This window comes from Sciurus carolinensis, chromosome 5, assembly GCF_902686445.1.
Source record: "Sciurus carolinensis chromosome 5, mSciCar1.2, whole genome shotgun sequence".
Lineage (NCBI taxonomy): Eukaryota > Metazoa > Chordata > Mammalia > Rodentia > Sciuridae > Sciurus > Sciurus carolinensis.
Window position 1 is genome coordinate 32,307,003 of NC_062217.1, and position 24,398 is coordinate 32,331,400.

The 24,398-nt window shown below is 35.2% G+C and overlaps 1 protein-coding gene and 1 non-coding gene across 5 annotated transcripts in view; one reads left to right on the forward strand and one right to left on the reverse strand.

Annotated features, from left to right (window-relative positions):
• Positions 1 to 24,398, reverse strand: part of Sohlh2 (spermatogenesis and oogenesis specific basic helix-loop-helix 2) — a 50,616-nt gene that overhangs the window by 11,590 nt on the left and 14,628 nt on the right. For all 4 annotated transcript variants that reach the window (XM_047552101.1, XM_047552103.1, XM_047552102.1 and 1 more), the window contains exons 3-6: positions 18,028 to 18,089; positions 17,844 to 17,948; positions 15,872 to 15,971; positions 13,526 to 13,636 (exon numbers count right to left, since the gene is read on the reverse strand). In XM_047552101.1, the coding sequence (XP_047408057.1) occupies positions 13,526 to 13,636; positions 15,872 to 15,971; positions 17,844 to 17,948; positions 18,028 to 18,089 (378 nt within the window). The remainder of the gene's footprint in view (positions 1 to 13,525; positions 13,637 to 15,871; positions 15,972 to 17,843; positions 17,949 to 18,027; positions 18,090 to 24,398) is intronic.
• Positions 21,320 to 21,384, forward strand: Trnap-cgg (transfer RNA proline (anticodon CGG)). Its single transcript has one exon. It is a non-coding gene; the product is annotated as a tRNA-Pro (tRNA).

Sequence of the window (24,398 nt, forward strand, 5' to 3'; positions counted from 1 at the left end):
TTACACTTATAAGGACCTATCTTAAAGGGATAATCTAAAAACAAACTGTAAAAATATATCCATTATGGAAGTATGTGTTAGTAAAATATGGAAAACAGTCTAAACACATAACATAGAAGGATGCCTTCGGCCAACTACAGTACATAGTTCAGTAGAATAACATTTGGCAGTGGAAGGATATGTTATAAAGATAATTGGAGGAAAACTAGGATGCAGGACAGCATGTAGAATATAATCCCAGCCATTAAATGAAGCAGAATTGAAGTGCAGAAAAGTGATGGAAAATAAACATATTAAGTAACAGTTATTTCTAGATGGCTCCACTGTGGGTAATATTTCTTTCTTTTATTTTCTACACTTTCCAAATATTTTTTCTAGACATATGTCACTTTCAACATGAAAGATGCTTTTTAAATATTTTCCTCAGCATTAATTAGGAATATGTTTGAACAGACAGAAAAGTTGAAGTGAATACTATGTACCCCCTGCTTGGGGTTTAATATTCACTGTCACTCCTTTAATCATATATGTATCACCCCAATGTTCACACAGCAACCAGGTTTGTTATAGTAAAGCATTTCAAATTAGGTCGCAGACTTCACCCCTGAATGTTATCATTAACCAAAGCTCAAATTACTTTATTTTCAGGTAAAAGTTACATAAGATAAAATAAATCTTAAAAGGTTCCATTCTATGAATTCGGACAAATACATACACCTGCACAACAGAAATGCGAATCAACTCTCAGAACCCCAGAAAGTTCCCTTTGTTTCGTCCCAGTCATTACTACCCTTATGCCCATGAGAGGCAACCACATTTCTGATTTTTTTCCATGCAACATTACTTGTGCCTGTCCTCAAGCAGCACATAAATCAACTCAAGTCTTTATATAAGGCTTCTTTTACTAGGCTTGTTTTTGAGATTTTTATCCATGTGGTTGCCCATATCAGAAAGCAGCCTGCTCCTTTTTGTTGAACAATAGTAATCTACAGAATAAATGTGCCACAATATATGTATCCTTTCCCTTATTGATGAACACTTGTGCTGTTTCTAGTGTTTGGGTCATTATGACTAAAGTGGCTAGACCATTTTGTATATCTTTCTTGTGAATGTTTGTTTTCATTTCTCTTGACTAAACATCTAGGAATAGAAATGACGTCATTTTATGAATTTATAAAAAAACTAGCAGCACTTTTACCAAAATAGTAACATTTTACACTCCTACCATTAATGTATGAGACTTGTTTCAAATCTTTTGGCAATATTTAATATCACCAGTAGTTTTAGGTCTTTCTAAAAAATATATGGTAATACCTCATTATGCTTTAACTTGCATTTCCCTCACAATTAATGATGTTGCACAACTTTTTCCTGTGCTTATTGGGTACTTGTGTATCTTTCTTTGTAAAGTGTCTATTTGAATATTTTGCCTACATTTTGATTGGAATCCAGGGATTATTATTATTATTAAGTCTTAGGGGTTTTTTGCCTATCCTCAGGATTTGTCAAATATTTTGTTTTTGTATAAAGTCCTAAAACATCTACAGAAAAACTATCATGCCATCTACAAATGAAAGGACTTTGCATCTTCCTAATCTTATTTTGTCTAATTATAATGGATGTAACTGTCTACTTAATGAAGAACTGAAATGGTAACAATGGACACACCTTGTTTCTGATCTTTTTTAGAAATATTCAAAATTTTAGCTATAGGTTTTTTTAACAGATACACTTCAACAGACTGAGGAGGTTCTCCTCCACATGTATCTGCTAAGAGACTTTGTTTTTTCAAGAAAGCATAATGTTTTCAAGCTTTGTTTTTTTTTTTTTTTTTTTTTGTTTATGGTGCTGGGATTGAACCCAGGGCCTCATATATGCTAGGCAAGAAAGCATACAGTCTATCGCTCAGTTGCACCCCAAGTCACTTTTTTGAACCTGCTAACAAAATGCTTTTTCTCCTTTATTCTGCAAATGTGGTGGATTACATTGGTTGCTTTTTGACTATTATACAAGCCTAGGATAAACTTGTCATCATAATACATTATATCATTTTTTATTTAGTTTGCTAATATTATGTTAAATTTATTTGTGTGTATGTACATGAGGGGAACTGGTCTATAATTTTTTTCTATAATATCTGTGTCAGATTTAAGATTATGCGTCTCGTAAATTGGATTAGGAGGTGTTCCCTCCTCTACTTTAAAAGTTTCAGAGTGGAATTTCTTTAATGGCTTGATGAAATTTGTTGATAAAAACATTTGCACATGGAGTTTTTCTTTTTGGTAAGGTATTGGTGGGAAGTTCAATATCTTTAATAATTTAGGCTATTCAGATTTTCTGCTTCACCACATATCAGTTTTGTCAAACTGTTTAAGAATTTGCTTCATCTAAGTTTTTGAATTTATTGGCATAAAGTTATTAAAGTTTATTCATCATATTTAAATATTTATGGGATTTGTAATGATAATGCCTCTTTTATTCATGATATTCATAAATTATGTTCATTCTCTCTCCTAGGCTCTCCCTTCTTTGGATTTACTTTACTTTTTCTCACTTATGATGGAACTTTATATCACCTTTTCTAATCTAAACATTTAAAGTTACAGTGTTTCCCTTAAGCTTTGCTTCGGTTACATTCCACGAATTTTGATATGTTCTATGTATTCTCATAATCATTTGCTTTGAAATATTGTCTTTTTTCTGATGATTTTTTCATCTATTCATAAGTTATTTAGAATGTTGTTTTAAATTTCCAAGTAATACAGGTTTCCCTTTAAGTTTTACTGATTTCTAACTTAATTTCATTGTAGTTAGGGAACATATTTTTCAAGAATTCAACTCTTTTCCATTGAACTGAAACTTCTTATACCTTAACACACAGTCTATGTAAGATGTTCTGTGTGCCCACAAATAGGAGAAGAGAGTGTTCTGCTGCACTTATTGGGTAGTATTCTATAAATATCCATTACATCAAGGTGATTGAGAATGTTCACACCTTTTGTATCTTAATGATTTTTTTTTTGGTATCCAGTTGTATAAACTGCTGAGAAAGTGATGTTAAATCTGTAACTGTTGTAGAATTGTCTATTTGTCCCTTTAATTCTGTGAATTTTTGATCTAAATATTTTGAAGCTCTATTATAATCACGTGTGATTTTTATCATTCTGATAAACTGACAGTTCTCATTACAAAATGTCTTTTTTTAAACTCAAATGACATTGTTTGCCTTCAAGTCTACTTCATTTAATATCAACATACCAACCTGATCTTATACTGTTTTCACAGTTTATGTTTCTCTATTAATTTATCTGTATATTTAAAGCTTATCTGGTACGGGAATTGAACCCAGGACTTCATGCATGCTAGGCAAGGACTTTAAGACAGTTATATCCCCAGATATATGGGTCTTGATCTTTTTTTCTATCTACCCTGACAAACCTCTGCCTATCAGTTGGAAAAACACCTTCCATTTTAATATTTTTTCCTGTATTCTCTTTAGTTTTTTGTTCTGTTTCTAGCTTCTATTTGAATATTTTTAAAATTCAAATTTTAATTTGTCCTTTGGCTTCATAACAATGCCTTTTGCATATCTCACTAAGGTTGTCTTAGGGATTACCATATGTATCTGAACTTCTGAGTCTATTTAGAGTTAATATTTTATTGCACATAATATATATAAATGCTGCAGTCAGATAAGTACATTTATCCCACTCTGCATGTTATAATTTTCATATCTACAACCTCTATAGACATTATAAACCCCACAATACAATGCTATAATTTCTGCTTATAATACTCATCAGTGTTTAAATAAATGAAAAGGAAAAATGTTTGCTTTTAAATATTTACTTGCAAATTTATCACTTCTGGTGCTGTTCAGTCCTTCCTGGAGATCTGTTTGTATTTGTTTTTATTCCCCTTCAACCTGAAGAATTTCCTTTAGCTTTCTTACCCTCCAGGTCTGGTGATATCAAAATCCCTATGAAAATGCCTTTACGTCACTATTTGCTATTGGAAAACAATATCTGATGGAAATAGGATTACCAAAGAAGTGAAGAATGATAAATATAGTGGAATACATAAAAGGCTCGTTTTCTTTATTAACATCTTAAAAACCAATAGCATATATTTATTTGACAGGTCATGAGCAGTTGAACTTTGCTGAGATATCTATCATGTCTTTGTACTTCATTTCTCTGATTCGGGCCGCCAAGAGTAAATGGGGGAATACGGGAGCAAACATGGTAATGCAGGGAAATACATGGAGAGAGAATCTGTATAACTCAGAAATAACCTGGTAAACAGCAAAGAACTTGTTTTACTTCAAAAAGGAATTTAAATTTGAGTTTTAAAAAAAGTTACAAATTAATGTGACTGAAAATTATTTATCATTTACCTAATGAACAGTCAGGATCTATTTTCCCTTCCCTTGAATCTCTTCTGAAATGTGCCTGCTTAAAGGGAATCTATGGCTTTTCTGGGACTAGAAATTCAGTAGACATAGCTTCTATGTTGACCTCACAGAACCCTGAGCTATTGTGTAAGAGGTCTGTAACTTGCTGGAAAGACCATGTGGAAAGATGCTGAGCCCACAGTGAAAGAGAGCAGCCTCCTGAGTACAACCTGCAGCCTCCCCATCAAGAGACCATGTAGGTACATGGCACTATGCTGGACTTTCCAGACAGGCCGTTTCCTGGCTGCAGACCATGGAGTGACCACAATTAATACCATGCAGAGAAGAACCATGGAGGCAAGCCCTGCCCAAACTGATGACCCATAAAATCATGAGATATGACAAACACAGGGGTGCTTTCAGTTACCAAATTCTGGGGTAATTTGCTACAAAGTAATAGATAACTGAAACAATAGCTCACTCTTTAAAATAAAATGAATAACAGTGTAGGGTTCATATTACATGTAAAAGTTAAATGTATGACAATAACAAAAAAGAGAATGTAAACATAGTTGTATGTTAACAACATATCATCAACTTAAAGTAGACAATGGTAAATTAAGTATGCATATTATAATCCCTAGTGCAATTAGTAAAATAGTTTTAGCAAAAATTTTAATAAAGGAGGTAAAAATGCTAAAATATACTTGATGAATCTAAAAGAAGGTAGGCAATGAGAAATAAAGAGAAAGGAAAAAGACAATAAATTAGACTAGTGAAAAGAAACAGAAAAATTGAAACCTAAAATCAAACTTAACAGTAATTATATCAAATGTAAATTGACTACACACTCCAACTTAATGGCAGACTATCAGAATGGACAATTGAAAAGGAAAAACAAGGGTTGGGGGTATAGTCTGGTGGTAGACTAGATAGGTCTGGTGCCTATCATGCACAAGGCCCTGGGTGTGAACCCCAGCATTTCAAGTAAATTAATCCAAGATTCAACTACATGCTACTTACAAGCAATACTTGTTACTTGTATATATCTTTACATTTTAAAAGAAAATCATGCAAACACTAACTACAAGAAAGCTATATTAATTTCAAAATAGATTTTAAGATAAAAAAATACAAATGAAGTTATCACTTCCCAATGATAAATGGATCAATTCCTCAAGAAGACAGGCCCCAACAACAGACTTTCAACACATACATGTGAAACAAAAACTGTCAGGAGAAAAAAAAAAAAAACTGTCAGGAATAAAGGAAAAATAGACCAATCTGTAGCCATCACTTTAACCCTGGGGGGTGGAGTGGGGGGATGAATAAGGGTACAGAATGTATGGAAAATACTATCAACCAATTATATCTAATATTTATAAAACACTACCCCCAAATCACAGAATGCATATTATTTTTAAATGCATATGGTTTAGTCATCAAGGGAAAACATGGTCTGGGCCATAAAGTAAGTCTCAGAAATTATGAAAGGATGAAAACTTGAGTATATTCTCAGATGACAAGTAATTATAACTCAGTATCTGAAAAATCTCCAAACATATGGAATTAACTTACACACTTCTAAACAGACAGTGGTAAAAGAGAAAGTCAGAAGGGATATGAGAAGACATTTTGAGCCTAATAACAGTGAAAATATACCAAAGTTTATGAGATGATCAGAAAAAAACCTTCATTTGGGTTTTAGCTGTAAATGCTTACATAAAAGAGACTATTAAAAATCAATGATCTAACATTTTACTTAAGAAAACAGATAAAAAAGTGAAGTATTGAAAGAAGAAAATCAGAAAGAACAGAAATTGGCAAAATATTAAAAGTGGGCAAAAAATAGAGAAAGACAATCAAAATCAGTCTCTGAAAAACTCAATAAAACTGATTAAAAATTTTTGCTATGGTTAAGGGGAAAAAAAGACACAAATTATCAATACTATCAATGAAAGAAACGATTGCCATGGATGTACAAAAGTTAAAATGATAATAAGTGTATTTTGAACATATAGTTGTTCAATAAGTTTAACACACTTAGTTAAAAATGGACAAATTTCATGAAAGACATAAATTAATCCAAACTGGCACAGGAAAGAAACAGAAAATCTAGTCCTATAATCATTAAAAAAATTCAATTTGTAATTAAAACCTTTGACAAAGAAAATTTCAGGCATAGATTACCTCATTGTTGAATTCTACCAGTTGCTTCATAACACTTTTAGATAATAAAAGAGGAAAGAAGATTTTCATTTTATGAGGTCAACTTTTCCTTGATATAGAAATCAGATAGGCATTCTAAGAAAACTACATACCAAACATCCTTCACAAACACTGATGCAAACGTTGTTAACAAAATAACAAATCTACTACAGCAACAAATAAAAAAGATAAACATATCAAGGCAAGGTGGAGTGTAGCATTTTAATCAATGCAATGTCCACATTAACAGAGGAGAAAACCATGTAATCATCTCAACATATAGAGAAAAAGACACTGACAAAAATTTAAATCTACTCATGATGAAACTTAAAATAGGACTAGATGAATCCTTTATAAGCTGATAAAAGACACATACAAAAACCTACAGCTTACTATAATGGCAAAGGATTTGGCACTTTCCCTATAAGATTGGAAACAAATTATGGATGTCTAGTTTTATCTTTAAATTCAAAAATAGTAATATTTTAAAATTGGCCAGTAGTGGGGCATGGTGGTGCACACCTGTAATCCCAGCTATTCAGGAGGCTGAGGCAAGAGGATACCAAATTCCAGGCCAGCCTGGGCAACTGTAGCAAGACCCTGTCTCAACATAAAAAAAATAAAGAGGACTGGGGATGCAGCTCAGTGGTAGAACACCTCTGGGTTCAATACCCAGAACTGGAAAAATAAAATAAAATGGAAAGATGGAAAGATTAACATTGCTCAATATTGATTCTTTCCCAAATTGATCAATAGACAAAACAAAATCCTAAAGGGATTTAAAACAAAAATAAATTTATAGGCTTATTTTAAAATTTACATGAAAAAAGGACCTTTAATATCCAAAGCAAACTGGAAATAAAAAAATGAAGTTGGAAGGCTTTGATTTCAAGATTCGTTGTAAAGTTACAATAATCATGACAGTGTATACTGGAGTAAAGCAGACTAGTAGTGGAATTAAATACGGAGTCTAGAAATGTGTTGATGATCATAATTAGTTTTTATGAATGTGCCAAAATAATTCACCAGACAAAAAGCCTTTTCAACAAAATGTTGAAAATAGCCATGTGAAACAAAACAAACTTTTAATATTTGTCCCTGTCAAAATATTTCATCATAAAGGCTAACACTATAAGGCTTCCTATAGACAACATAGGAACATGCCATAGCACCTTCGTGGAAGCAGTGATTTCTAATACAAGACAGGGAAAATAACGTACATATTTTAAAATATTAATAAATTCATAAAAAAAAATCTTAAAAACTTCTGATCAAAAAACACTGTTACACAACTGAACAATAGGCTACAGACTGGGAGAAAATATTTCAACAAACAAATCTGATAAAGGATTTGAATTCAGAATATATACAGAATTCTAAGAACTCAACAAAAACACAACCAGATTTTTTTTTAAATGGGCAAAAGACTTGAACAACTGTTCCTATTAGAAAATATACAAATGACCCAAAGTGCATCATAAAAGGTGCTCAATCTCATTAATCATCAGCAAAACAAATTAAAAATCACAATTAGGTAACATTCCACAATCACTACAATAGCTAAAATGAAAAAAGACTAACAAAACCTAATGTGGGTGAGGATATGGAAGAACCAGTGCACTTGAACATTGCTGGCAGATGTGCGAAAACGGTGCTGTTTTGGAAAACTGCTAGGAAGTCTCCTAAAAATATACACATACACCCACCTGACGATATCCAAAGCTACTACTAGCTATGTGGTAAGAGTAATTGGAAACCTAAGTTTGCAAAACATACGTAAAAAAATGTTCACAGTAGTTTTATTCTTAATAGACAAAAGTAAAAAAATGAGTAACTAAATGTGGTATGTTTACATAATGGAATATTTCTAAACAATTAAAAGGAACAAACTGATGATACATTTAAGAACATGAATGAATCTCAAAACATCTTCCAAGTTAACAAGGTCAGATACAAGTATATATATTGACAATTCCATTTACAGGACACGCAAAACTAATCTATGGTGACAGCAATCAGAATAGCAGTTACCTCAGGGGAATGGAAAGGACGGACCAGAAAGATGTTTTAAATGTAGGTTTCATTATTCAGTTAAGGTGAGGCCAACAGATCAGGATGTGGCTGCCACTGAAAAACTGGTTTGTTGTTCACAGTTTCCCAAAGTGGAAGCTTTCCATGCTTCATATGTGGGGCCACATGAAGAGGAAAAGTTCACAGGTCAGCCAGAAGAGGCAGGAGGAAAATGTGGGCAAGAGCCTGTGCTGTGGTTCCTACAGGAAGGAACAGGTGAGGCAGGGTAAGCAAGCTTAGGAGGGACTAGTTGGAACAGCTTTAGTAGACTCTGGGTATAGGGCCTGTCCTAAGTTGTGTGATACCTGATGCGAGATGATTAGGGCAGAGGATTATTGGCCTGGAGTGTAAAGGCCCCACAGGGGAGTGGGGAGGATGGGATGTGGGCTCTGAATTGGTTACTTTGTATATGAAAGATGTGCTTCCAGGTGAGTAATTTACTATCTCTAGGAAGTGGCTAGCCTTGGGAGGGGCTGTCTTTCCATGGTCAGAAAGGTACCAGATGTCAAAACATCAGAATAAAGACACGTTTAATATACAAAGAAATATCTCAATATGATGGAAATGTTGTGGTTTAGGCAGGTGTATGCATTTGTTTACCTCCTGACCAATCCGATGCTTCCCCATGAGGCCCTGCATGGCATATTCTGTCCCTTCTTCTTGGAAACTTTATCAAACCAACTCTTCAAAACTCATCAAACCATACACTTTTGAATGTTAATTTCATTGTGTGTGTTAATTATTTCACAATTTTTAAAGAAAAAAAAATAGGGAGGAAAAGTTTAAAATTTTTTTGAAGGATGTTAATATTGGTACAAAGAAGTATGATTACAGGCTTCAGGAACTTTGCATAATCTTGCCTTTTCCTTTGTCTTTCTGTGTGGAAGCAGCAATAGGCATGTCTTGCCTGTTATCTTCCAAGGAAGTCAATTCAATCTGAGTTTACTTTTCTCCAGGTAGGAGTGATTCTGAGAGACTGAAAGGAATCTGGAGCTAAAGGGATACTGGTCCAGAGTCTAAGTACTTGGATCTCTCCTCTGTACTAATGTGTCTCAAGTAAACAAGAACTCATGGAGGAAGCCTCTGAGAGCTCCCTGTTCTGCCTTCCTGGAACGTCTCTATGTTGTGTCACACCATGGCAAAGCTCACTTTCACTTCAAGTAAGCAGTCCTCCTGAAAATCATTAAAGCACCATGTCTGACTCACAGCTGCGTGCAAAAACTGATGTCATCACTAGGAAAAGTACACGCCTCGAGATAACAGCACAGCACATTTACCTACTTTGAGTACATAACAAAGGTGACTTACCAAGACTGTTGGAATTGGTTAGCTAAGGTTTACTCATCGGTTCTAATAAAGACAATGGGGGTGTTAGACTTCTTTAAAAGAAAATCCCAAATGCCGATATTCAAAACCAGTGGCCAGAATCATTATTTCTTATTATTATTAATAAATATGCGACCCTATGCTGCTTAAAAACTAAACATAAAGATAAACCCATGTGTAAAGCAGTTGATTTAGAAGAGGAGGAGGAAGAAGGGAAACAGACTAGAAGCGACCTGTTATACTTACAGGTATAAGTAGAAGGATTAAGAACAAGGGAAAGGGGAAAACAAAACAAAACAAAAACAAAAACAAAAAACAATTAGGGATGACTTGTTTACCTTCTGTTATCTCCCAAGCAAATCTCCAAAGGGGAAAAGGGGAGGTGCTTGCCACAGCTTTTCTTTTTGAGAAACAAAGAGTTTTAGTCCTTCAAATAAAGCCATAGGGGTAAATACTCCCACAGCATTCAATCAGATTAGATTCTTAGATTTTAATTTTCATCAATGATCAAATTTAAACCAAAATGAACATGTAACTTTGAAGGACCAGTAAAAGACTCCCAACATTAGATCTGGACATGAAAAATAATTTTTAGAAAGGTATCCTCTCCTAATATCACTTCATTATAACCATTTACTAATACTACCATTTTAATATCAAATCAATTATGAGGAATATAATCTTATGACATAAATATTATATATGCAACTTTAAAAATTCATTGTTACTATATTTTCCTCCTTTTATTGCAGATCAGTGATATCTAAGCAGATATGCGACTAAAGCCCTTTGGGATTAGAATGACCTATCTGCCATCCCATCTCCTTAAGCCCCAAACCCCATCATCTTCCCACTAATCTTTACCAGACAGTAAGGGCCATTCAGCATTGAACTTGGTCTACCTCCTTTTTTTCTGGTTCTATCAAGAAACTCATTTGTATCCACATCTCCATTTTCAGTGGAAGAGGCGTTCTGTCTGGTTTAGGATTCCATAGCCTTATGTCACATGAGAGATGCTAAACCCATCACCAACAACCCTCTCTCTTTACAATGATGGTGGATTAAACTCTTTAACATCCTTCCCACTGAATGGCTGGGTCTCTGTCCCCTCCCTTTAGATCTGGGTGGCCTCTGTGACTGATAGATGAATAACATATGGTAGAAGTGGCTATGGTAGTTTTGGGGACCAGGCCTTAAGAGTGGCAGCTTCTAGCTTTCTGTCTCTTGGAACTTTCTCTCCAAGAACCTTGAGCTGCCAGGTCAGAAGTCTGACAACCCTGGAACTACCATGCTGGGAGGCTTCAAGCTGACAGCTCCAGCTGAGGCTAACCTTCCAACTATCCCTGCCAAGGTACCAGACACATGATTGCATTGGATCCTCCTGACTGGACCATTCAAAGCCAAAAACCACCAAATGACCTCAGATAATGTCATACAGACAAAATTGCCTGGCTTCAACCTGCTCAAATGCTGACCCATAAAACCACAAGATGGGTTCAAATGAATAGTGTCTGCATATTTTGGTTTAATTTTTAATGCAGCCACAGATAATCAGAACATCTTCAAGACCTTCTCCTTTTCCCTCCCTTCAAGCTGTCTTCATTTGCAATGTACACAAACATGCTGAAGACTGGACCAGTCTTACAAAAATCTCTCACTTTACCTTCTCTTTTAGATGACACCTCATACATTAGTTTTCTCCTACCTCTCATCTGTGGTCCCACCTTTCAATTCTCATCTTCCTGAAATGGTGTTTCTTCCCTAACTATGTTGGTGAAATTATTTTTGCCAAGATCAATGATGTTTAAGCTTTGCTAAATATAAGTAATTAGGGCTGGGAATATAATTCAGTGGTTGGGCACTTGCCTAACACATGTGAGGCCCTGGGTTCTATCCACAGCACCAAAAGAAAAAAAAGTTAAATACAAATAGTCAGTGTTAGGTTCTTACCTTCCTGCTCTCTCTGCCTTGTGATGCTCCTAACACTCACTCCTTTTGGAAATGCTTCTCCCCTGGCCTCCTTCTGACTGCTCCCACCCTTTTGTTCTTATCTCCCTCCTCTTTCTTCTTTATCCTAATTCCCCTTCTGCTGCCTATAACTTAAATATCAAAATTTCCTCAAGCTTCTCTTCACTTCTCTCCCCCCTCCCATGCTTTCCACAGTCCTTCTGTGGCCAGCCCTATACCCACTGCTTCAAATAAATACTATGACCTGACGCCTTTAAGTCTGCATTTCCAGCCTAGACCCTCCTTAAGAGTCAAAGAGCCTACTCCTTATTCCACATAAACCTGAAGGTATTCAAACTCAGCAAGGGCAAAAATTAAAATGTGCACCTCACACTCTTCAGACTTCCACTTTTCTAAAATATGTTTAAGTTGTAGTTGGACACAATCTTATTTTTTTTTGTTTATTTACTTATTTTATGTGGGGCTGAGAATCAAATCCAGTGCCTCACACGTGCTAGGCAAGTACTCTACCAGAGCCACAACCCCAGCCCACAGACTTCCATTTTACTGTAACACCTAGTCTACCCTCTACTCGGGAGTTACATTTGACTCTTCCTTCAGCCGTGTTCATGTTGATTCCACTTTCTTAATTTAGAACTGGCTTATTCCTCTCCCACCCATTTCTAACACTATTGCTCAGGATCTCAAAATTTCTCAGTACTTCTGGTCTCCAGACTCAATTCCCTCTCTAATGTCCTGTGAGAGTATTCATTTTAAGGCATAAATCCTACACTATTATCCTTTGCTAATATTTTCTAGTGATTCCCCAATAGTCCGGCTTGTGAACAGAATTCCGCAGCATGACATTCCCAGTTCTTATCCTCTATGTCTCATCTCTTCCCTTTTCCCACTTGTGTCCTGATAGCCAACCTAATGGAAGTATTTGCAGTTCCATAAATTCACTAGACTCAATGGTGCTGCCAGCCTCTGTACCTGTCCTTTCCTCCATTTAAAACGTCCCTCCAGGGGAGGGAAAGGGAAGGTACTGGGGGATGAGATTGATCAAATTATTTTATGTGCATGTACAAATATGGCATAACGAATCCCACTATTATATATAATTACAATGTACCCGCAAAAATATCTCTCTCCCAGACTCCTAAACCAATTGAATAGTGACTTTTTGTTGAAAGATCAATTTCACTACAACCTTCTCAAGAAAGCCTTCCATGCCCCCTCATTTTTCAATAACTTTCTTAGTGTGCCGACTTTGTTCTTCTCTATCCTGACATTTATGAAAACATATTTTCTACTTAATGGCCTATTTGAAAGTCTGCTTGACCTCTGGACTGAGGCCTCCTTAGAAGGCAGGGATTTATTTTTTTAATCTCAGGTCTCCACTCATATTCTGACATATGGCATATACTCAGATATTTGTTGAATGACTGAGTGAGTGAGTGGCATCTTTCCATATTTATAAGTTTCATTTACTCTTTTACAATATTACAAAAAAACTATGAAATTCATTAAATTTCTCCCTGTAAAGAAATAGTGCTAAAAAAGGATCATATCAATATTCACCTTCTCAGCTTTTCTTTGCTTGAATGAAGAAAGGAAATCTTTTTGCTCTTCTCAGAATCTGACAGTGGAGTCTTTAATTCAAGCCCAAGATCATTTCTTACAGATTCAGAGCTAGAAACAAGATAAAAATCATACCACATATTAAAGAGAAAAATTCCCAGGCAATATTAAACAATAAGCGCCAACACTCTAATCAAATAATGCTTCTCTAAGTCTCTTGCTTCATACAAAGGGATAACAAAATAAGTGTTTTGCTTCCTACAAAGGAATACTGAAGCACTTTAACTTATCAATTGGCACAGAACACTTTATCTTAAAATTTCAAAAGAATGTATTAAAATCATCGTAAATTCAATGACTGTTCAAAATTTGAAATATACTGGTAAAGTATAACAGATAAAAGCAGAATTAAAACCTTCTGAGTTCATTGATTATGACTATCCCAAATTATAGACAGTACCCTAATAGGTGATGGTTTGACTCACAATTATTCAACTTTATGATGGTGTGAAAATACACCAATCACACCCTTCTATTTTCTACTTTCAGCACAGTATTCAATAAATTACGAGAAGTATTCAATGCTCATATAACCTATTACAAAACAGGTTTTGTGTTAGATGACTTTGGTCAATTGTAAACTAAGATAGGTGTTCTGAGCATGTTTAAGATAGGACAGACTAAGCTATGATATTTACAAGGTTAAGTGGATTAAATGCATTTTCGACTTACAGTACTTTCAACTTACAATGAGTTTTTATTGGTACATATCCCCATTTTAAGTGACTGTATCTACTCTTTAGAAGAAAAGGTACAGGTCAAGATACACCTCTTTCAACTTGATCAGCAAAGGACAGGTTCTTTCCATTTCAAAATCTATTATTTAATGGACATTTTCTGGCTCTGCCATTTTTTAGGAACTTCAGACTTTTCAATTGATTTTTCAAAAAAAAAAAAACCTAAAAAACTTGTAAACTAAGCCTATTTCTTTTATTTAAAAGAAAATAACTTGATTTGAACATTTACTTTTATCTATAGTGACAGGATTCTGAGAAAAAACAAACACTCCCGATGAGTAGAGATGAAAAACACTTGCAAGTAATATAAGGAAATCAGGAAACCTTCCAACACCCTTCCCAACCTCATATCCGAGATATGAGATCATCTCCCAGGTACAGTAAAGCTCTTTGAGGTTAAGATGTTAAATAAGATTAAGGAAGCTGTTGCTATCTCTGTACTACTTAAGTGAGCTCATCTTTGGTTTAACCACACTTAACTGGTTGCCAAGTCCCTTCCTTGTTCAAAATAGCAGATGGCCACATTCTACAAATTCTAGAAGGGACTGACAAAATTCTCAACTTAGTACCCACAGCCTGGGCACTTACATCCACTTTGTAGCCCTAGACTCTATTTAAACTCTCCTTGGAATTTAGCTCTAAGTAGAGAAAGAAGTTCACAAAAACTGAATTTTAATAAGCATACAATGCTAACATTGGAAGTTCTGACCCTTCCAATGCCTGTCCAACTGCCTGTCCAATGCAGATTTAAATTCCAGCTTTAAAAGCTCTGAGAAAGAACACTGGAAGAAAGACACACTAAAACTTGCCCTATATATCAAGGGTTCCCTAAAAGCTACATGAGGTCTGTGAAAGAATCTCTAAGTCCTTTCTGAGGGGGCTTTTCAATAACTACAGGGAAGTTCATGAGTTCAAGAAAGTCAACAAGGAGGAAGTTGAGTGGGGGGTGGATAACAGGTAAGGCTGTTTTCTATTTAATTACTGGGGTTCCAAGTTTTTGTTTGAAGAAAGGATTCTACTGTTTTTTAAAAGTTGGAATTATCAGAAGGAAAAGATAGTGGACTGAGGCAGACATCATTACCCTGTATACATGTATGCTTACACGAATGGTGTGAATCTACATCGTGTACAACCATAGAAATGAAAAGTTGTACCCCATTTGTGTACAATGAATCAAAATACAGTCTGTAAAAATAATTAAAAATTGTTTTTAAAAGTCTGAATATCACCATTATGTAACTTTGATTAGTGATAACCCAGACTCTAACACTGATAAATTTCCCTGGGGAACTTACCACCTTACAATATGACCTATTTCTCTGTGGTCAACTACAACTGTTAATGCAGCACTTTCTTATATTGAGATATTCTGGTAATGAGTACCCACAGTTCCAGCTCAGGATTCTGCAACACAGAAAACATCACATCCCTCTTCCACAGAGGAGCCTTTTTTATTGCATCACCCCCAGCACTTGAGCTAGTTTCATATAAGATTTTTTTTTTTTAAATGAACACAGTGAAAATTGCTAATATAAGAAAAACCACTAACCAATTGAATAGATCAGTGGAAAAACATCCCAGGTGTTCACTGCAGGAATTCTGTAGGGGTAATTCATGTTCTTCAGACTTTATAGCATTTTCATTCTTATCTGAAAGAATGAAAGAGGACCATTTTAATTCTAAGAAATTTATAGATTTCAGTCTGTGAAGCATAAAATGACCCAAATTAAAAAGCTACATTAAAATACTGGGACTGGAATTGTGGCTCAGTGGTAGAGCACGTGCCTGGCATGTTTGAGGCACTGGGTTCAATTCTCAGTACCACATATAAACAAATAAAGGTTCATCCATTGACAACTAAAAAAAATATTTTAAAAAAGTAAAATACTATTACACCAGAATATCTTCTTTTCAATCAGTTTCTAGTAACTTAGTGATAGGTGTGCTTAAAACACATTTCACTGAATTTATTTATCAAGTTCCTATTTATAGGTAAATGTCAAGAGACAAAAAATATGTATGAGTCTTCAAAAAGCAGCTGCATTGTCAAAATATGGCCTCTAGAAATTTTTTTTTGTCTTCTCTTTTGCAGCTGCTCATCCCTGGAGCATAGATGAGACAACTGGAAACAGGCGTGGTCATGACCAATAGAAGGTTGTTGGACAGGTGATGAGCAGCTGCTGGGTTTCTACTGAGGACCAGCTAGGAACCAATTGCCAAAAGGACCTTGGCCACCACAGCCATTTCCAGGAAGAACCGTGAAAGTGCAGGGGCTGGGAGCCCTGGGAATATTACAAGGCAGACTCAATAATCTGAATATTTTTAAATAAGATTAAAAAAAGACAGGGTATACTGAACCCTGTATCATCTGGAATATGAGCTTACCCAGAATAATCCTGGAAGTGTCGACTTAAGGCATATTTTAAGAAAAAATATCTTAATTTTGATTTAAATTTTTTTCTACCTTTATTGAGGTATAACTGACAATTCTAAATTCTATGTGTTTTGGAAGTCTAATTAGTTGATAAACACTGTGCAATAATCACAATTAAATTAACATATCTACTACCTCAAATATTTATTTTCTTTCTTTTCTGTGTATGTGATGGGAACACTTAAGACATATCCTCTTAGACACGTTCAAGTATACAGTTCAGTACTGTTAACTACAGTCACCAAACTGATTGTTGGACCTCCAGAACTTATTCATCTTATATAGCTGAAACTTTGCACCCCTTCACCAACATCTCCCCATTTGATATCATCTTAATTCTAGAAGATTTATCAGCTATTATCCCAGGCATACAACAACCCCCCCCCCCCAAAAAAAAAGCAGCATTGACCATCATTACTTCCAGTAGAACATAATTTCAGAACCTGGAGCCTATCCTTTTACAAGTAAAGCTAATTCAATTTGTTTGTGTTTAGATACTAGCAATACATATAACACAACAGGTAAAGAAATCAGAAATGTGAGGTCTAATTGAAGCACTGACACTAATTCTCTGCATCTAAAGATCTAATAGAGAAAGATAACCACCCTATTAATTTGAAGAGGTAGAATAATTTATATTCAAGTGTTCTGCAAAGGAGAAAGTAGAAAACAATTCAAGGTTAGTGCCCTCGACTTTTAGACATTCATATAATGACACAGCATGATTGATTCCATTTTGATGGCAAAGAAATTATGGTAACTATGCTATTAAAAAAATTAGAAATGATCTTTTTACCAAACAACAATAAAAATTCACCTGTGTCTATCGCAATACCATATTGTGCAACACATTTTAAATCTCTAAAGATGTCAATCTTTTTCACCTAGGTTAAAAGTTTTCTCTTTATTTATATTTTATTTTCTTCTGACCATGATTAAACAAAGACTAGATGTTTGAGTATGTAGCAAACAGTTAATCCTCAGTAGACAAAAGACATGAGTGGGAAACCAATGTAAAAACGTATAAGAATGGTTTTCATAGGATTTTAATGAGAATTTTTCAAACCTTTGGATATTTTTCACTCACCTGTATCTGAGAAATATGTTTTCCAGTATTTTACCACAATACTCATTTTTTCCATTGTCAGCGGTTCAGTTAAAGTAATATCAGCTCCATGCCCTGAAATACAACCTAAGCATTTTGTATTAAATATTGACCTTATGATTTCTATTTGAAGAAAAAACAAATTCTATATCCAGCAGGCACATACCTTTAAAATTTTCAGGGATTATAAAAACAAACAGCCAATGTGTATTTTTCTTCTTGCCAAATCTGAGAGGGAAAGAAAATGTAATAATGAAGCAAAATCATCATTCAAAACTTTGGAATTCAAAAAGCTAGACTTACTAGAAACTAAGCTAGAGTGATTTTTGTCATTTCTTTAGAAATTAAAATGATAGCATGAATATGGAAAATTAACAAAAGTGGTATCTTTAATCAATGAGAGGAGAGATGAACTTTTTATTTGAAAACAAAAACAAAAAAACAGAACAACAAAAACCCTATGGCAGCTTAGGAGGCTGAGGTAGGAGGATTACAAATTCAAAGCTAGCCTTAGCAACTCAGTAAGACCCTGTCTCAAAAACAAAAAACAAAAAACAAAAAACAAAACAAAACAAAAAGTCTGGTTTGATGTGGTTCAGTGTACTTAAAACAACCAAATTTTTAAATTGCTCATCAGTTTATAAGACATTGGGGGAAAGATGAAAATTTAAACAATATCATAGGGATGTAATCAGTAAAATACAGAATGTGGGAAATTATATAAGACTTATGATCCCTTTTTAAAAATATGTATATTCTTTAGGTTTTATATATATATGTGTATATACTGCTTATATACATATATATGTTTATGTGTCATATATATATATGAAAAGAATATGGAGGAGAAAGAGAAAGTTGATTCCTTTTTTTTTTTTTTGGATACCAGGGATTGAACTCAGGGGCACTCAACCACTGAATCACATCCCCAGCCCTATTTTGTATTTTATTTAGAGACAGGGTGTCTCACTGAGTTGCTTAGCACCTTGCTTTTACTGAGGCTAACTTTGAACTTGCAATCTTCCTGCCTCAGCCTCTCAAGCTCCCAAGGTATGTGCCACCACAACCAGCCGAAAGTTGAATCTTGATTTGTTTAAACACACTTTTTAAAAAAGTTGTAAGATAAGCAGGAAAAATCGAATACTCATTAGATATTGTGACTACATTAAGGGAATTATTATTAATTTTTAAAGGAGATATTGGTATTATGGTTATCTTTGAGTCCCTATCTTCGCTGTGTATTAATTTATGGATAAAATAAAACAATGCCAGATTTGCTTTAAAATAAACCACCTGGAGGCAGCATAGCTTGGAAAAGAGATGAAACAAAATTGGCCAGATGTTGATAAATGTCAAGCTGCATTACGGGCACATGGAAGTTCATTACGCATTTTTGTTTACTTTCATATGCTTGAAATTTTTCAAAGTAAAGCTTTTAAAAATCGTGCCATTATAATTAACTAAACTCAGTAGGACATAAGTTGGTTAAACCTTGGCATTAACAAAACTGAAATATTTTTCCAAGGACAGTACTGGGTGGAATTAATCTTTCAATTGATGGAAACAAGCAACTTTTTTTTTTTTTTTTTTTTTTTTTTTTTGAGACTAGGGATTGAACTCAGGGGCACTTTGCACTGAGGTATATTCTCAACCCTTTTTATTTTTTGAAACATGTCTTGCCAAGTTGCTGAGGGTATGCTAAGTTGCCCAGGCTGGCCTCAAATTTATAATCCTGCCTCAGCCTCCTGAGTTGCTGGAATAACAGGCATGAGACACCAAACAAGGTATTCTTAAATACCTAAAAACATCATTTATCAGTGTGTGGTTATATATGCTTATTATTCATTCATTAAGTCCAGAATTGGAAGAATCCCCAACTATATGATATTGTTAGATTATCTGAAATCAAACATATATTATTTTGTGTTAGAAATTCTAACCCTAGGTATCCACCAGGGATTGGTTCCAGGAACCTATGGGGATACCAAAATCCTTGGTTGTTTAAGTCTCTAATATAAAAAGCACAGTATTTGCATACAACCCACACACATCCTCCTGTATACTTTAAATCATTTCTAGATGACTTATAATGCCTAATATAATGTAAATTCTATGTAAATAGTTATCTTTAGAACAACTCTGAATAATAAGAAAAAAGTCTATACATGTTCTGAACAGATGTGGTTTTTAAAAATATTTTTGATCCGCAGTTGGTTGAATCTGAGGGTGAAAAATGTGCAGATATGGAGAGTTGACTATGAATGATTTACATATCTACATCATGTATATTGAGAACCTACTACGTGCTAGACTCCAGAGTCAGCTTTGTGATATATGGGGTAAACAGACAAGATCCCTGCTCTTGTGGGAGGGCAGATGTTAAACAAATCATGGAAGATAATTAAGTGGGCAGAACTATGTCCAGTGCTGTGAATACAGATCTCAGGGTCCATGGGAGCACTTCAGCCTTAGGGGAGGCCTCCAGGCAGACAGGCTTTTACAGCTGGCTAGGAGTCAATCATACAAAAGGTGGGGGAAGGGGGAGGGCAGGAAGCACAGAAGCAGAGAATACTCTGGGCAAAGGCAACAGCATGCGCACAGGCCCTGGGTAGGTAAATGTCAAGGTAATTTGAGAAAGTGAAGGCAGTCCAGGATGACCCTAGCATGGAGCACCTAAGGAAGAGAAGCATGAGATAAGACCAGAGAGGCAGGGGAAGGCTGGGTGGGATGCTTTTAGGCCAAAGAAAAGATTTGCTGTTTAATTAAAATGGGAATGAAAGGCTACTAAACTTGAGAGTGACATGATCCTATTTGCATTTTAGAACGATCACACTGACAATGCTGAGATGGGTTGACTGGTAGCACAGGGTGGGTAAAGAGACCATACTGCAATTACCCAGGAAGAACTAATGTTGGAGAAAGCAGACATATCTGAGAATCTTCTGTAAAAATAGGTCATTCCAAATATTTGTCATGTCAATTACTTCAGACAAGGAGGACTTTTGCTAAAATGTGACATTCACCTAATAGAGGTCTATTTGGGCTTCATACTGTTCTGTAAATTCTGAAGAGCGGGGGCTAGAAGAGAAGAAAGGAAAGGAAACATGGTCTTCATGAGGAAATGGGCATGTGTGAAGGGAGACTAGGAATGGACTGGCCATCTGAAGGCAGAGGTAAGAAGAGCACATCACTGTACTGATGCGGAGAGCATGGGGACCTGGAGGGAGTGCGAGTACAGGATGCTGCCCACCTTGATGTAAGTATTTCATGTTATTTTTTAAATGATGAGAAAGGGTAGAGTATGTAGAGTAATAGAAATACAGACAACAGGATGAGAGGAAAGAGCAGGAAATATACATGGACTGAACATATACAACCACTCAAAAAAATTACTGGACAGTTCAGTTGAAATAAAAAACTTTAGAGATTTATCAAAAGTAAACTACAGGGACTGGGGAGATAGCTCAGTTGGTAGAGTGTTTGCCTCGGAAGCACAAGGCCCTGGGTTCAATCCCCAGCAACACACACACACAGAAATAAACTATAAGTCAAAATACTCAAACAAGCAAATTGAACAAAATAGATTCTTTACTTTTAGAAATAACTCTTTTCATTTTTGCAAAATCATACCAATTGATTTTTTTTGAGATGGAATATGTTAGAATTTGTATATATGAATTTATAGGCACTGATGACTTACAAGTTTTACATCAGTTGGAATTCCTGAATTCGTCTGTAGTACAGAATCAATGACCATCCCAAACACTCAGCCTGCCAGTGACACCCTAATTGTAGAGCTGTACAGGGATTGAGGCAATCAATAGGGTTCCCAGAATCCAACACTCTAGTGCTAAACTCAGCTTCTCATTCACATTCTGCACAAATCAATAAGCTCAAAGAGTTTCTAGCTTCCAGGATGACCAAGAATACGTCCTCTAAGGAATGAATGCTCCTTGAAACAAAACTAAGCAACACAAAAACAAAACAAAAATCTATCCATCTCAACCAAAATCACTTCTTCCACATTCCGAAATCCAATTTCAGGCTGAGTGCCTGTCAATTAAAAGATTCTCATGTTTTAAAAACTTATAAGTCATTTGGGACAGTTCATTTCTCCTTGTGTTTCACATATTATAATGTTCAAATGTCAGGATGGTTCCTGAGGTTCTACTCAGGGATCTATGAACTGGACAGATATTCTGCTTTCTATTCCTCTGCCTGTCTCCAGGACTCTAAGGAACTGAGGCCAGTCATCAGCTCAAACTGCAGTATGCACATTCTCGGTTTTGTCCCACCCCCAGGTCTGGCACATGGTACGATAATAGAAAGATTATATAAACAGGTTTTGAGCTGAGTTTAGGAGAGCCCTCACCTCTGAAATCTATCATCTAAGAAAACCAAAGCAACCTTTTTTTTTTGGTACTGGGGATTGTACCCAATGGCACTCTACCACTGAGCTATATCCCACCAGCCCTTTTAATTTTGAGACAATCTTCTGAGACTGGCCTTGAACTTGCTATTCTCCTGCCTTAGCATCCCCAAGTTACTGGGATTACAGGTGTGCATCACTATGCCCAATGCCAAGCAGTGTTAAGTCCCTGTGAAACTGGGTTGTAGCCTTCTTGAATACAGTTATCTATTATGCAGTCCATGGGCCAAACGAAGCCAAACTAATCTGCATGGCCTAGTTGAGGCTCAGAACAAATAAGGTTTTTTATTAACCATTTAATTAAAACAACCATTTTCAGTAAGGTTAAAACTTTTACTGTGAACATGAGAACACTGAGCTCACCTGCTATCGAGATGTATGTAGCATTTTAACGTTATTCTGGCCAATAATGAAGGTCAGTGTGCCCTGCTCTCATTACACTATTTCACCAAAGAGTTCCTTTTGTAAAACTCTTGAGTTAGGTTTATCATGTCATATGACACTAGAAATTATAAATATATATAATTTTCTAAGTTCTTACATTCACCATCAGTTCATAGGATAAAGTTTTTAGTAAAATAGAGGCATGCATTGCTTAACGATAGGGACACATTCTGCAAAATGCATCATTGGGTAATTCCTGTAAGATGTACTTACAGAAACCTAGATGGAATGGCTCAATCACAGGATATAGCCTCTTGATGCAATCAAGAGACACAGTAAACACAAGCTGGATGAGGGTACTGACTGCAGAACAGGACATACTGTTTTACAGTAAACTTTTTTTCAGCAAATAGAAATACACTCTAAATTAATGATAAAAAGTATAGTAAATGCCTAAAGCAGTAACATAGTCATTTATTGCCATTATGAAGTATGATGAGTTATACAGATACAGGTGTATTGCTAGACTTTTATCTGACTGGCTGCACAGTACGTTTGTTCAGAACAGCATCACCATAAACATATAAGTAACGTATTGCACTACAACCTTACCATGGCTAAGATATCATTAGGTGATAGGAATTTATCAGTCCCATTATGAACTAAAGGACCACCATCATAATACTAACTACCATAGACTAAACTGTTGTTATCTGGCATAGGATTACATGCAGATATTTTGTTATTATTATGCTTATTGTCAAGTGTTCAGGGGACAGGTCATGCAAATTGGCTAATAAGAGTTAATGAGTTATACTGTTAAGTCAAGGATATTTTGGAATTGGGGACATAAAGTGACAACTTGTTAGATCTCTGTGGCTCATAAATTGGGCTTTCTAAGTGAAGAGATAAGTTGACTGAAAAACAAACTACATGGAGAAAAATGAAATCAGATCTGAATTTGATTTTTACTGAATGGCTGGAACCACATTCTGGGTTCCTTCCCTTACTCAATGACTGAGTTTGTGAGAAGTATGGAATCTCAGAAATATAGAACCATGTCAGGAAAAAGAAAACTGCAGTTCTAGAAAGCATCCATACACTGTCGACAAATTTAAGACATATTTTAATTTTCTGTACCTGCATTTAGAAGATCAAGTGTTAAGATGTGTCTGAATTATCAAGTGTCTGCTCTTTGAGTATGGCTTAGTTTTGACCACTGACAGGTCAACACTGAAATATCCTGGAATTCTGGAGCTAAGCCTATGAATTCTAAAATATGTTATCACTGGGTAGTGTTCGAGTTTATCTGGTTCGATTAAAAATATGTTCTTTCAACACATTCATGAAATGAAAACAATTCAGGAATACTATTAGGAATGTTGAACTATAATGGGGATGTGTCTACTGCTTGAGATAAAGTACCAATATTTTTATGAATGATTAAAGTTAATCAATGATTAACAACAAGCTCAAAAGACAGTTCTTCTCTAAGAATCTATTTAAGAGTCCTTTAAGGAGGCTCCTTTAATTTTATTCCAAAATAACCCCAATACTATAACTCACAGGCTAAACATCATCCTTATTTCAATAAAAATCCATGTGACTGAATAGATAAATAGGTTTGTGATCATATGCTCAAATAAATACGCACACTTCTAGTCTACAGTAAATTCCTCACTCCCTACTAGGGAATACAATGTGTCCAGAGAGAGAATAGTAAG